This window comes from Neohortaea acidophila, assembly GCF_010093505.1.
Source record: "Neohortaea acidophila strain CBS 113389 unplaced genomic scaffold BDY17scaffold_10, whole genome shotgun sequence".
Classification (NCBI taxonomy): Eukaryota; Fungi; Ascomycota; class Dothideomycetes; order Mycosphaerellales; family Teratosphaeriaceae; genus Neohortaea; species Neohortaea acidophila.
The window spans coordinates 133,052-146,209 of record NW_022985519.1 but is presented as its reverse complement, the minus strand read 5'-3'; the positions used below and the strand labels follow the sequence as shown (position 1 = coordinate 146,209).

Below are 13,158 nucleotides of genomic sequence, written 5' to 3'. Positions count from 1 at the left end.
AACGTTGCGAGACCGTCGGCCTTTTAAAATTCTCCCGCCTCCCACTGCCATTTTGCGCTCTTGTGCAGCCTTGTCGACGTCTCACGGTCCATCGATCGAATCACCATCATGGCCATTCCCAGTGTGCTCCGTGGCCGCGAAAGCACGAGTAGCGACAAATCCAAAGACTCCGCCGCCGCGCCCCATCTCGCCAACGATCAGTTCCCCGTGACGGCATCCTCTGGCCAACAGTATGGCAAGGCCCAGGTCGTCTCCGTGCGGACTATCTCCATGCTGGTCATCGTCTCCCTCGGTGGCCTGATTTTCGGCTTCGTATGTCGCACCCACTGCCCTGCAATTTCCTCTCACTAACTCATTCAAAATTGTAGGATACTGGTCAGATCTCCGGTTTCGTTGCCATGCCCAACTTTGTCAAGAACTTTGCGAACAACGGCACCAAATTCTCCAATGTCCGCGAGGGCACCATCGTCGGCCTTCTCTCCATCGGCACTCTGGTCGGCTCGGTTGCAGCAGGTCCGATTGCGGACGCCTTTGGTCGGAAAAAGTCCATCATCACCTGGTGTGTCGTCTTCATCATCGGCGTCATCATCCAGATTGCAACCATGACCAGCTGGATTCAGATTGCCGTGGGCCGCTTGGTTGCCGGCTTTGGGGTTGGCGGGCTCTCCGTCTTGACTCCCATGTATCAGTCCGAGACCGCACCCCGCCAAGTTCGAGGCGCAATGATTTCGGCCTACCAGCTCTTCATCACCTTTGGCATCTTCCTCGCGTATTGTGTTAGTAGTGCCAATCAACATCCGTGATATTCGGCTTACTGACGTGACGGAAACAGATTAACTACGGCACCGAAGCCATCCAAAGCAGAGCATCCTGGCGCATCACCATGGGCATCGGATTCATCTTCCCCACCGTCATGATTGCCGGCATCATGTTCCTGCCCGAATCACCGCGCTGGGAGTACCGCAAAGGCCGAATCGACTCATGCCGCACCACCATTGCCAAATCTTACGGCGTGCCGGAAGATCACCCGGAAGTGGTCAAGGAGTTGCACGACATCAAAGAGAAATTCGACGCCGAGATGGTCAACGGTGTGAAGGCGCCCTGGTACGAAGTCTTCACCGGTCCTCGCATGGCTTATCGCACGCTCCTCGGTATTACGCTTCAGGCCCTGCAGCAGCTCACCGGAGCAAACTTCTTCTTCTACTACGGCACATCGATTTTCACGTCCATCGGCCTGTCGAATTCCTGTAAGTCCTCCACCACTTCTTGGCCCTTCCTTCCACTAACCCATCCTTTCCAGTCGTCACGAGCATGATTCTCGGCGGCATCAATTTCGGCAGCACCTTCCCCGGCCTCTACGTCGTCGAGCACTTTGGTCGCCGCAAAGCCCTAATCACCGGCGGCCTCTGCATGTTCGTGTGCTTCATGATCTTTGCCTCTGTGGGTAGCTTCTCGCTGCAACCAACAGCCACAACCGACGCCGCCGGCACCATCACCTACCACAACAAGACGGCCGGGACGGTCATGATTGTCTTTACATGCCTCTTCATCGTCTCCTACGCCATGACGTGGGGACCAATCGTTTGGGTACGTGTTTCCCTACCATTGTCGCTGCCATGCACCAACTAACACTTCTGATACAGGCCCTCGTCGCCGAAATCTACCCCTCGCAATACCGCGCCCGCAGCATGGGCTTCGCCACCGCCTCCAACTGGATCTGGAACTTCCTCATCTCCTTCTTCACCCCCTTCATCGTGTCCGACATCAACTTCCGGTACGGGTACATTTTCGCCGCGTGCTGCTTCGCCGGCGCCGTCATCGTGTACCTGTTTGTGTGCGAGAGCCAGGGCCGCCGCTTGGAGGAGATTGATACCATGTATGTGACCAAGGTGCCGCCGTGGAGGAGTAGTAAGTGGGTGCCGCCGGCGGATTTGTTGGAGGGTGATAAGAAGGTTGAGGGGGAGCAGCGTGATGGGGATATGGAGAGGGTGGAGAAGGTGTGATGCATTCTTTGGTGTTGTTGGTAGATTTTGTACAGGCATTTATTCGGCAGTTTTTGGACGACCAGTCTATTGTGTTCCTATTTTTCCATGATCTCTCGGCTGGAGAGCTTCCAGGGCGCATTTGTGCCGTTTTCAGTCTGCATGTTCTCGACCTTCTAAGAGGACGAACGACAGGGCGCGAGAACCCCAACCTAAACCAACCAACAACCCCCATCCCTCACCATCTACCGCGGCCCGCCCTTCTTCCTCCCCCCAAGCATATCATCCACCATATCATTCCAAAGCTGCTTCATCAAACTCGCCTGCTCCTCAGCAGGCACCTCGCGATCCTTAATCTTCTTCAACCCCGCCGCAACCCGATCCGCCATCGCATGGAAATCAATATTCAGTCCATGCCCGTCGCTCAAATCCGCTAGAGGAGTGAAGACCGCGTCGGCAGACATGGTGCTGATTTCGGGCTTCATGACTTGTTCTGTCGTAGCGGTTTGCGATAGCTCGGGGTGCGAGGTTGTGGTTGTTGTGGAGCCTGTGAAGATTATGGGGACTCGGAGGGGGGGTTCGACGTAGGGGTCTACGTTTGCTGAGGGGAGGTAGGCGAAGTCTATTGTGCTGTTGTCTCGGACGGCTTTGAGGGAGTGGGTTGTTGTGAAGGGTCGTGCGGTAGGAGGGAGTGGGATTTGGCGGTGGCGGAGTTGATGGTTTCGTCGACAGGCGAGGCGGAGCGCGAGCTGAGATGTGCTTCTTGAAGCAGCCATGGTGAGTCCTGGCTGCTGGGAGAGACGGTCGAACGGTGAAGGGGTGCGTGCTATCTGCGATGCATGATGCAAGTAAGTGATGATGGCGGCGGCATTGGCTTGAAGTGGAAGAAAGCTCGGAGCTGGCTTTGCTGCCTCAGGCATACATAAAATTACTGGTGCTGACTTCACTTCACTTCACACAACGATATCCATCCATCATCCTTCTGCTCTTTCGGAGCATTATTCCGTGCTTCAAGTGCCATCTATATGTCATCCTGTCTGATCGAGAGAGCATGACATCGAGCCATCCCGCCGGAGTCATGGTGGGCACCGAGGACCAGTCGCTCTTCGTGAGCGGGAGTCTGCACTGTGCCTCATCCACGCGATGGCGAGCTGTTACGGCACGGGCCCCATTTGTCGTATCCCAACAGCTTGAATGGTCGTCCATCTATATTCAGCAGACAGCCTAAGATGTGACGCCATGGCCGAAACACCTCCGTCCGCTTCGAATGGCTCGTACTCCGTGCAAATACCGATCAGGCTCGGGTGTCCGCATGCCCTCCGCCGTTTGACCCTAAATCACGATGAAAGTGACGTGTTGCCTGTACTGATGGCGAGACTCCCAGACGGCAACTTATCTCACTGGTGGAATCATCTCGGCCCAGCACTCTGCCGATGCAATGGCGATGCAGCTGGCCGTGGAGAACGACGTTATGAAACATGCCCAGACGATCGTCAAGTGGATATCCCGCGGCAATGGACGATTCTTTGCAGAAGGCTGCTCGTTGTGATACCAACACCGACTAGCAACTCACTGCATGACCGTGAATGATGCATGTGACGTTGGCTCACACTTCCCTCGTTCCTGCCTAATCTGGAAAGTACGATCACGTCACCCTATGTCTTGTACCACCGTGAACAAGCCCGGCAATCTCCGAGCCGTCACTCTGTTGCGCTCTGAAGTTTGTTGCATTTCACTTGCATGACCAGAGTTTGCTTGGCGTTTCTTCACTGCAACAACAAGCTCAACCTTTCCTTGTCTTCTCCAACTTCCTTCAATCCTCCCCTTCCATCCCACATTCGCAAAGTCTTTCATCACTCTATTGTCACAGATTCTGCATGTCGGATCATACATCCAAGAAGAAAAGCAAGAAGGGCAGAGTGCCGGGACCGCCTCACCCCAACCTTCCCTACCCTCCACCTTCTCCACCACTCCAGGCCTCTTCGCCACCAATGGAACCCCTGTCACCCCAAATCAAAGCTGAAATGGACGATGCCATCAAGCAAGAGCTGCCAGCCGATGCCAAGAATGTCACCACCACCTCGCTTGGCTCTCTTCAGAACAAAGACTCTCGTCAGGTCATGGACATTGTCGACCGCCTCCGCCGCAGTGGCCTCAGCGGTGAGCTCCAGCTCCCTCAGCTCGTTGTCTGTGGTGACCAGTCCTCCGGCAAGAGCTCCGTCCTCGAAGCCATCACCGAAATCCCCTTCCCCCGCAAAGAGAACTTGTGTACTCGCTTCGCCACAGAAATCATCCTGCGTCGTGCCACCTCACCCTCCATCTCAACAAAGATCATTCCAGACAAATTCCGCGCTGCCACCGAAAAGACACGGCTGGAAGGGTTCAAGGCTTCCATCGTCGACTTCAGCGAGCTGCCGAACCTCATCGATGAAGCTACAAAGCTCATGGAAGCCGGAAGGGATGAGGGATCTGGACAGCGAGCCTTCTTCCGTGACGTGCTGAGCATCGAGATTGCTGGGCCTGGACGTCCTCACCTCACTCTCGTCGACTTGCCCGGTCTGATTCACACCGACACCCAGTACCAGTCGAAGGAGGATGTCGAGCTCATTCACGGTCTCGTGCAGGATTACATCTCAGAGGTGAGTTTCTTCGCCAATCCCACGGCTTCCTCTGCCGGCCATATTATGCAATGACGACCCAGCTGACAACCCTCACCCACAGAAACGCACCATCATGCTGGCTGTTGTGTCTGCCAAGAATGACTACGCCAATCAAGTAATTCTCAAGAAGTGCCGCGATGTCGATCCAAAGGGCCTTCGCACCTTGGGGATCATCACAAAACCTGACTATCTGGAAGCGGGCTCCGCTGGCGAGCAGGCGTTCATCGACCTGGCCAACAACCGCGATGTCACCTTGTCTCTTGGCTGGCACATGCTCAAGAACCGTTCGGCGAAAGAGATAAACAACACCTTCGGCGAACGCAACGCTTCGGAAGCCGCTTTCCTCAGCAAAGGAAGTTATCGCGATCTTCCTGCCGACTCACTTGGAATCGAAGCGCTTCGCACTCGCCTCAGCCACCTCCTGTACAAGCATCTGAAGACGGAATTGCCGGCCCTTCAGAAAGAGCTCAACGAGAAGCTCATTGAGGTGACGCATGGCCTTGAGTTGCTCGGTGACAAACGCTCCACCCCTCAAGAACAGCGTCGCTTCCTCATGACTGTCGGCACGAACTACCAGGACATCGTCAACGCCGCCGTCAAAGGACACTACGAAGACACCTTCTTCGGCAGCCTCGCGCCCAACGAATCCGTCGATCATGAGAAGAATATGCGTCGCTTGCGCGCAGTGGTCCAATATCTCAACCAGCAGTTCGCTCAGGTTATGCGAGAGTATGGGCAGGCCTCCAAGATCACACTGAAAGCCAACTTCCTTCGGAGCCTTGCTTTCTTTGACGAGGAAGTGCCAAAGCCGAGCACACTTGATGATGGATATGCCGAATTCGCGCAATACCAAGAGGAGATCACTTGCGCCGATGCCATCCAACGTGTCAGCAGTATCCTTGTTCGATCCCGTGGACGTGAGCTGCCATGCACCTTCAATCCGTTGCTCATCAGCCAGCTGTTCTGGGAGGAGTCTCGGAATTGGAAGCTCATTGCCGAATATCACATCGACCGCGTCGCCGAAATCTGCTCTGCATTCGTCCGCACTGCCATCGCATTCACAGTCAGTCCTGACGTCGGAGACAACTTGCTGTCGCTCAAAGTTGACACCGCCCTTCAAACCCGACTTTCTGCTGCCAAGAAGGAGTTGACGAACATCATCAATGACACCAAACGCCATCCAATCACTTACGATCCCGCCTACGTCGACACAGTCCAACAGCGCCGGAACGATGTGTATGCTGCAAGGATGAAGCAATTGGCCGATGAGTTCGAGACAACTAGCTTCACTGCGCGAGAGAAAGGCGCGTGCCTGCAGAGCAATGTCATCAACGCAGATGCGCTCAAGGCTGCCCTGGCCGAGCGTCGCAATCTTGACATGGAGAAGGCGTCTGCCGAAGAGGCCCTGGATGACTCTCTTGCATACTACGAAGTAAGTCATCACATCTCCCCCTGGCAAGCTTGTTGTGTCTAACACCCATCCTCAGGAAGAAGTGAAGTACTTCATCGCCGCGGTCACCAAGCAGGTCATCGAGCGTTACCTCCTCACCGATCTCGCCGCCGATACCATCTCTCCCATCATCGTTGGTGAAATGAGCGATGACGAGGTTGGCTTCGTTGCGGCCGAGCCGGAAGAGACAACGCGCCAGCGTCAATCTCTGGAAGCTCGCAAGGCTACGCTGGAGAAGGGTCGGCAGACTTTCAAGTCGGCTCTGGGATTGATGGGGCGTGCCGGGGTGCGTTGATGGGGAGAGGGCAGGATGGATGCGCACTACGGGCGAGCGAGTGATCGGGAAAGGTGGTTGATGTCTATGGTGAAAGGATGCGAGGCGAGAGGCAAAGCATCAGGCGCAATTCTGGTAGTATTAGGTTCATCAGTGTTTTGATATGACTCTCCGCCGTGATGTTTCTGCCATTTCTGTCATCTTGCCAACAGTCTCCTCTGTCGACGAGAATCTCCCGACAGAAAAAGCCAGATTTACAGCATTGATCGTGCTGTCAATCTGGTGATGCATGCATGCAGCATCCCCATCGAGCCTTCCCCTTTCGGGGCGGGGCCGAGCTTGAAGTCTGACCACATCACAACTCCGTCATACATTTCGAATACGCGCCGACTCGACACATCGCAAGCTTAACACAAGTCAAACCACACGTCGAAATGTCGGCGTCCATTGTTCCGGGATGGTATCCGCCATCAAGAGAGAACTGGGAGCTCATAGTGCAGGTGTTCAAATATTTCCCACTGGTGAGTAGCGAAGACGCGCCGCATCCGCAACAGCCCGCCGCCTGCGCAGACCACTGACAACCACTGCCGTAGGTCGCGATTTCCCAACTATTCATGACCTGGTACCCGCAAGGCAAAACGTCCGTGGAAAGCAGATGGAACCTCAACGGCCGCTTGGCATGGGCGATCATGGAATCCCCGGGCTTCCTCACCCTCCTCTACTGCATGTGGACCATCCCGCAACAGCAAGGCATCGCCACCCTGCCCTGGGCCAACTGGACGATGGCGGGCATGTTCACGATCCACTATGTCTACCGCGGCTTGCTGTCGGCCCTCTGGCTCAACCCCAGCATGTCGCCCATCCACATCTTCGTCTTCCTCATGGCCTTTGCCTTCAACACCGTCAACGGGCTCTCGCTCGGCGGTTGGCTGGGCGGCTATGGACCGACGACGGTACATGATTGGAGCGGCCGGCTGTACGAGATTGAAATCGGCCTCGTCATCTGGGGTTGGGGCCTGATGGCAAACATCTTCCACGACGACGATTTGCGCGAAATCCGCCGCGCAGCTATGCGGCGGCAAAAGGCGCAAGCGGAAAAGGACGGCAAGCCGCTAGAAGGGGTGAAGAAGTACTACATGATGCCGAAGAATGGGCTGTTCCACTTTGTGCTGTACCCCCATTACTTGTGCGAGTGGTTTGAGTGGGCGGGCTTTTGGTGCGTGGGAGGGTGGCATTGCGTGCCGGCGCGCACGTTTCTGATCAATGAGATTGCCACCATGACGCCCAGGGCGATTCAGGGGAGGAGGTGGTACATTGAAAAGTTTGGGAAGGAGAAGGTGGGGAACCGAAAGGCCGTCATTCCTGGTTTGCTGTGAGCACCCGTCTCTTGGCGTGGGAGTGCGATCTGCGGTTGAGCATCCACGATTGCCACTGGTGCGGATGGGGGCGAGGGGGGCATCCCGGACGGACTGCCGATTGGGACTTATGATGACTGCTCCGATATTGCATGGTGTTACAATCATCCACATAGCGTATGTCTACTTTGTGAGAGGTGAAAAGAGGATCAGTATCACAGATATTAATGAGGTGGCACGCTTTGAAAAGGAGGGCTCGGCGATATTTTACCTGAGACAAACCGCTGAGAACCAGCAAAGATTGGCCTTGCATTTTGCGGCAATCCCAGCGGTCGGGCGCTAGCATGTTTTACTAAGCTCCAGCAATGCTCCGACGGGCACAACGGCGAGAGCGGTGACGAAAATGTACCAAGCAACGGTACTTCATCATGATCTACACCGCCGGGAGACGCGGAATGCTGCATCAGCACTTCATCCAGTCACCTCCCCCTCTCCAGCTGAGTAGCACATCCTTCGCGCTGCTGGTGTGACACGACACGAGCGCACGCGAGACAGCAGGTTACAGGATTTATTTTGGCTGTCGCGCGCGCGCGCTCTGCTGCAGGGCGCGTCACCCGTCGTTCGTTTGCATCATGCTGCACCTCACGCTGCCGAGCCCCGCTGAGCCAGGTACCGGAGATTATCACGTCTCGCCTCTATCAGCAAAAGGCCTCGTCGCAGAATATTCCATCGCAGCAGCGTGCAATTTGGCCGAGGCAGCCAGCGAGAATTCGCAGATCAACAGAGCGAGCGGCGTGAAGGACGATGGTCTCATCATCACCACGGCAATCTTAATCCAAAAGGCGCGGCGCCTTCTCAAATTAAAAGCAGACGTCGAGATGCGCGGGCGAGTGGTTGGCTTAAGGGAGGGTACCTGCGCCGGCCCGTCCCCGTCCACCAATCAGAAGCAGCAAAAGCGAGGCTTGGCTCCGAAGCCTCCGATAGCCTTTGCGCTATCACCTCCTCCTCCCCCTTAAATCGCCAATCGTCGCCCCGACCGCCGCCGCAGTGGGGCATTCGCCGTTATGACACGAAATTGCAGGTCGGCATTAGTTCACAGGGGGATGATGAGCAGTGCTCGATGCGATGCGCTGGGCGGCGAGGCGCAGATGCCACGCCCAGCTAGCTGGCCCTTCCTCTCCCTCCACCACACCACCCTCTCTTTTCCCTCTGTCAACGGCTCTCTCGCGTTTGCTCTCCTTCTCCTCCCTTCTGCTTCACCACGCCGTCGCTTTGTCTCTCTTAGGGACAGTCCACTCCTTCACCCCAGTCACTCCTTTGTCGTCGTGGTCCAGCTCTTTCGTCGCTCCTTTTCGTCAACGAACCGCATCTCCCCCCTCAACCCACCCCCGATTTTGATCAAACCAACGAAGCACATTCAAGAGTCGGAACATCGACAATGCAGTACCTCAGCAAGCTCGCCGTCGTCGCGGCTCTTGCCTCCTTTGCCCTTGCGCAGTCCAACCCGGCCTATGGCTCGCCGCCTTCATCAGCTTCCACTGCCGGAGCAGTAGCAGACCCGACTGCGGCCGCGTCCACCCCCGTCAGCAACCCCAGCTACGGAGAGCCGTCTTCCTCCTCCCTCGCAGACCCAACTGATACCGCCTCCACCCCCGTCGCGGACCCGAGCTATCCCACCACCGCTTCGTCTTCCGTCGCAGACCCGATCAACACCAGCTCCACCACTTGCACTGATGAAGTGGACCCTACGTCGACTGCCACCGGCTGGGCTGACCCTTCATACCCGTCGTCCAGCTCGTCGGATGTTGTTGGCCCGACTTTCACCTCGACCACGACTGCCACCGGCTGGGCTGACCCGTCTTACCCTACCCCCAGCTCCTCTGACCCCGTCGGGCCTCAATCCAACGCCGGCCCGGCGCCCGGTGCACAGGCGCAACCGACGACCACTTCCACCATCTACAGCTCGTCGACAAGCACCATCACCCTGTGAGTAGCTCTGCAACTGCCGCAGTATGTTTCCCACCCGGCATCGACTGACCCTTGAACAGCACGAGCACTGTCTGGTCCGGCGACGCGGCAGACCCCACCGCTGCGCCCAGCGAGGTGACGGTTGATCTGACGACCACCTCCACCACCATCATCACCCTCGACCTGGCTGCTGCCGCTGCTGCTGCTGCGACCACGACGTGCGGCTCAGGTGAGTACCACACATCGATGGAATTCCGTCAACGACAACACTAACGCGAACCAGGCGCAACGACCACCATCACCGAGACCGAGACCGTTACTGTCACCCCTGGCCTTCTTGCCTCCTATCCCAGTTCGTACCCCCATTTCTCCACCTCCCCTTGACCCTCGTCTAACGCAACGCAACAGAGTGGGCAACCTCCGCCGAAGCCTGGGGCAGCGCGAGCACCTTCGCCAGCGCCGTCAAAGCCACCGCAGCCGCCGCTCCCTTCGACCCCAGCAACGCAAGCCCCGGCTCAACCGGCTGGCCCGCCAACTCCCCCGCCACCAGCGCCGCCTCGCCCGTCGGCCCCGTCTCGACCGCGCAGTCGCAGCCCTGGTACCCGCAAGGCAACGAAACCGACCCTACCGGCGCATGGCCCACGGGCGGCTGGTACCCCAGCTCCAGCGACCCCGTCGGGCCGGCGTCGACCTCGTCTTCCCAGCCTTGGAGCAACCCGGGCTACGGCGCTCCCACCTCGGCCTCCAGCGACCCCGTTGGCCCTGCGTCGACATCGTCCTCCCAGCTTTGGAGTAACCCCGTCTACGGCGCTCCCAGCTCCAGCTCCTACGCGCCCGCTTCCAGCTCCGCGCCCGCTTCCAGCTCCGCGCCCGCTTCCAGCTCCGCGCCCGCCCGTCCCACCAGATCTACATAGTAGACTGGCTTTCAGGATTTAGAGAGCTGTCGGGCACGGGTCGTCGCGCGGCTAGACCGCGACGCTTGCCCTTTGATTTCGTTTATTCGCCTTCATGACTTTTGGATCTACGACGCCTTGAGGGCGTTGGCTGGCGAGTCTTGAGGGTGTTGCTTGCTTGCATCTTTTGTTGTCCTGTCCTGGCTGGAAGGAAGGAAGGAAGGATGGGAAGAGGGGAGCGAAGGGGGAGCCTTTCCATGGATGGATGGGGTTTTCGATCGAGTATTCCCACAACGTCTTTTTTTTTCGTCGACGATTGAAGATGGGGGATTGCTGTTGTGGATGTGGATGTGGATGTAGAGAGTTTAGCTGACGAAAGAGGTCATTGATTACTACGTCTTCACTGTGCTCGTTCGTTTGCGTTCTTAATCATGATGACTTGCGCTCGAGTGCATAAGGTATGCTGCTTCAACCGCCGCCGCTGATTGGCCGGCGTCTCAACCCTCAAAGCCTCGTCTCCCCGCAGCCTCGCGCATCACTACCGTCCCGTCCCTCCTCCTCCACTCCCCCTCCCCGAGCACGCGACGCAAAGCGTCTCGGCCCACACGACGACTTTGTACACCACGCAACGGCGGCCTTGGCGACGGTTTTCGCACTCCTCCACGTTGAGGGGGAAGGGGAAGTCGTGGCCGCAGCGGAAGCGCTTGACGGTGTGGATGCACATTTTGTTTGGTTGTTTTTGGTGGAGGGTTGATTAGTTGGGAGTTGAATGTGGTTGAAGGTGGTTGGGTTTGGGGGGGGGATATAGAGGAGGATGGAGCGGCATTTTATGTATTTGGGATTGGGGGAGATGGTCGTGGTGAATGACAGGCGTAGCAGTTAATGCTGTGAGGGACGTCGGTGAAGGAAGTAGGATTTGGTGAATGGACCAGGGTGACGGGAGGGGGCCATTGGATGTTTGCTGTTTGACTTCGAGAGAATCTGCCTGTTGAAAGGACTATCGGCTACCCAGTCTCGGACGGTGGAGTGACGGGGAATTCGTTCTCATTGTCTTGCGCTCGAGTACATAAGGTATGCTACCTGCACTCAGGCCCAAAGCCTCGTCTCTCATCGCAGCAACCCAGCGCCCAGCTAGTCCCGCTCTCTCAACACCCCGCCCCTCCTCCGGACCCGCCAGACCCACGGCGAGGCATGCAGAGGTAGCAAAGCTCGCTGATCCGCTCGGGGATTCTGCAGATAATGCAAGGTCGGCCTGCGCGATTGTCTTCGCATCGTTCGATGAGAGTTACGTAGCTGGATTCATGGTCACAGCGGTAGCGGCGGACGAGGTAGGTGCACATTGTGTTTTTGATTGGAGGACTGATCAGGTGGCTGTGTGTTGAGGTTTGAGATTGGTGATGAGGTTGGGAATAGACGGTGTATATGGAGGATGGAGCGGCATTTTTATAGATTTGGGGTCGTGGAACGACGGTTGTGGTGAAGACGGGCAGAGGTGAAGGGGATGCGGTGAATGAGGGACAGGTGCAGAAGAAGCAGTAGTAAATGTGTGGCGTGACGGATGGAATGTTTGCTGTTCACCTTCTTGTACGTCTTCGCCACGAGCTTGGCGGAGCCTTACAGGCTTGCCTTTTCGCTACAACATAGCACCACTGACTTTCTTACGAAGAGACATGGGCTCTTTTAGGACATGTGCTCATTGGATGCCGTGCTGCTCGTCGCTTGTTGAGCGTCCGTTCGCCGACGCGTATACTGGGCTGGGGGTGTTGGTGCTTTCATTGCCGATCCGGCTTAGACGGCCACTGCTTCGGTTTATGCTTGAGGGAGTTGAAATCATGGGGTTGGAGTGTGGTTGCGGTTTGGCGATACATATATGCGTCGAGTGCACGGTCCTCACGGTGGAGCAGCTCGTGTGTGGGGAAAGTGAACATCGGCAGTTCCAGCCCGAGCCACGCCTGCATCCTCCTTCCTCACGGGCATTACCCATACGTCAGATACACATGCATTCGCTCCTCCGGCCCGCAGCAAGACTCTCGTCGCAAGCAATTGGACGACGGACCTTCACCTCCACCCGAGCAGTCATGGCCGCGAAACCCGAATGGCTCGTCCTCCTCCCCGACTTTGAGGGAGCATTGGACAAGAGGATGGAAGTGCGACCGTAGGCTTGTCCGTGGCTTCATCCTCTTGACAATATGCTGACCAGTATCAGGAAGCATCTCGAAGCCATCAAGCCGAATGTGAGCTCCGGGAAAATCACCCTCGGCGGTGCAACACTGGACGAGCAGCCGCGCGAAGGCCAGCCGATGAAGATTAATGGCAGCGCCATGCTCGTGTCCGCCGATTCAAAGGAGGATGTGATGAAGCTTGTGGAGAGCGATGTCTACTACGAGAGCCGCGTGTGGGATCCGAGTAAGGTGAGCAGATGACTGCATCTCGTGTTTCCTCACAATCTGCTAATCGAGTGAACGCTTGTGCTGCTTAGATTCAAGTCTTCCCTTTCAAGTCTGCGGTGCGAACTGCTCTATAGCTCAAGACTTCAATCGACGTGCATTGACTATGCTATATTCTACCGTGATAAG

General features: G+C 56.8%; 6 protein-coding genes across 6 annotated transcripts; 5 read left to right on the top strand and 1 right to left on the bottom strand.

Annotated features, from left to right (window-relative positions):
* Nucleotides 1–108: 108 nt before the first annotated feature.
* BDY17DRAFT_255942 (general substrate transporter) lies at nucleotides 109–2,003 on the top strand (the record flags this gene model as incomplete). The annotated part of the gene is made up of 5 exons (XM_033731570.1): nucleotides 109–312; nucleotides 369–776; nucleotides 833–1,247; nucleotides 1,301–1,587; nucleotides 1,644–2,003. 5 exons carry the CDS (start codon nucleotides 109–111, stop codon nucleotides 2,001–2,003), a joined length of 1,674 nt encoding a protein of 557 aa, XP_033586454.1.
* Nucleotides 2,004–2,227: 224 nt separating this feature from the next.
* Nucleotides 2,228–2,758, bottom strand: BDY17DRAFT_326888 (uncharacterized protein; the record flags this gene model as incomplete). The annotated part of the gene is made up of 1 exon (XM_033737585.1): nucleotides 2,228–2,758. One exon carries the CDS (start codon nucleotides 2,756–2,758, stop codon nucleotides 2,228–2,230), a length of 531 nt encoding a protein of 176 aa, XP_033586453.1.
* Nucleotides 2,759–3,968: 1,210 nt separating this feature from the next.
* On the top strand, nucleotides 3,969–6,577 carry BDY17DRAFT_302863 (P-loop containing nucleoside triphosphate hydrolase protein). The gene is made up of 3 exons (XM_033734465.1): nucleotides 3,969–4,621; nucleotides 4,704–6,074; nucleotides 6,130–6,577. The coding sequence occupies exons 1-3, from the start codon at nucleotides 3,974–3,976 to the stop codon at nucleotides 6,385–6,387; spliced, it is 2,277 nt and encodes a 758-aa protein (XP_033586452.1). The 5' UTR covers nucleotides 3,969–3,973; the 3' UTR covers nucleotides 6,388–6,577.
* A 223-nt stretch (nucleotides 6,578–6,800) lies between these two features.
* BDY17DRAFT_256523 (3-oxo-5-alpha-steroid 4-dehydrogenase-domain-containing protein) lies at nucleotides 6,801–7,742 on the top strand (the record flags this gene model as incomplete). Its single annotated transcript, XM_033731609.1, has 2 exons — nucleotides 6,801–6,887; nucleotides 6,960–7,742. The coding sequence occupies 2 exons, from the start codon at nucleotides 6,801–6,803 to the stop codon at nucleotides 7,740–7,742; spliced, it is 870 nt and encodes a 289-aa protein (XP_033586451.1).
* Nucleotides 7,743–9,159: 1,417 nt separating this feature from the next.
* BDY17DRAFT_312814 (uncharacterized protein) lies at nucleotides 9,160–10,603 on the top strand (the record flags this gene model as incomplete). Its single annotated transcript, XM_033735662.1, has 4 exons — nucleotides 9,160–9,707; nucleotides 9,770–9,918; nucleotides 9,973–10,041; nucleotides 10,098–10,603. The coding sequence occupies 4 exons, from the start codon at nucleotides 9,160–9,162 to the stop codon at nucleotides 10,601–10,603; spliced, it is 1,272 nt and encodes a 423-aa protein (XP_033586450.1).
* A 2,057-nt stretch (nucleotides 10,604–12,660) lies between these two features.
* Nucleotides 12,661–13,106, top strand: BDY17DRAFT_326885 (YCII-related domain protein; the record flags this gene model as incomplete). The annotated part of the gene is made up of 3 exons (XM_033737584.1): nucleotides 12,661–12,737; nucleotides 12,789–12,993; nucleotides 13,062–13,106. The coding sequence occupies 3 exons, from the start codon at nucleotides 12,661–12,663 to the stop codon at nucleotides 13,104–13,106; spliced, it is 327 nt and encodes a 108-aa protein (XP_033586449.1).
* Between the last annotated feature and the right edge of the window lie 52 nt (nucleotides 13,107–13,158).

What these genes read in the sequence shown, in the direction of transcription:
- BDY17DRAFT_302863 (XM_033734465.1), top strand. Translation starts at nt 3,974, where the DNA reads ATGGAACCCCTGTCACCCCAAATCAAAGCTGAAATGGACGATGCCATC. An exon ending in TGCAGGATTACATCTCAGAG is followed by an intron (nt 4,622 to 4,703) that starts GTGAGTTTCTTC and finishes CCTCACCCACAG; the next exon opens with AAACGCACCATCATGCTGGC. An exon ending in ACTCTCTTGCATACTACGAA is followed by an intron (nt 6,075 to 6,129) that starts GTAAGTCATCAC and finishes ACCCATCCTCAG; the next exon opens with GAAGAAGTGAAGTACTTCAT.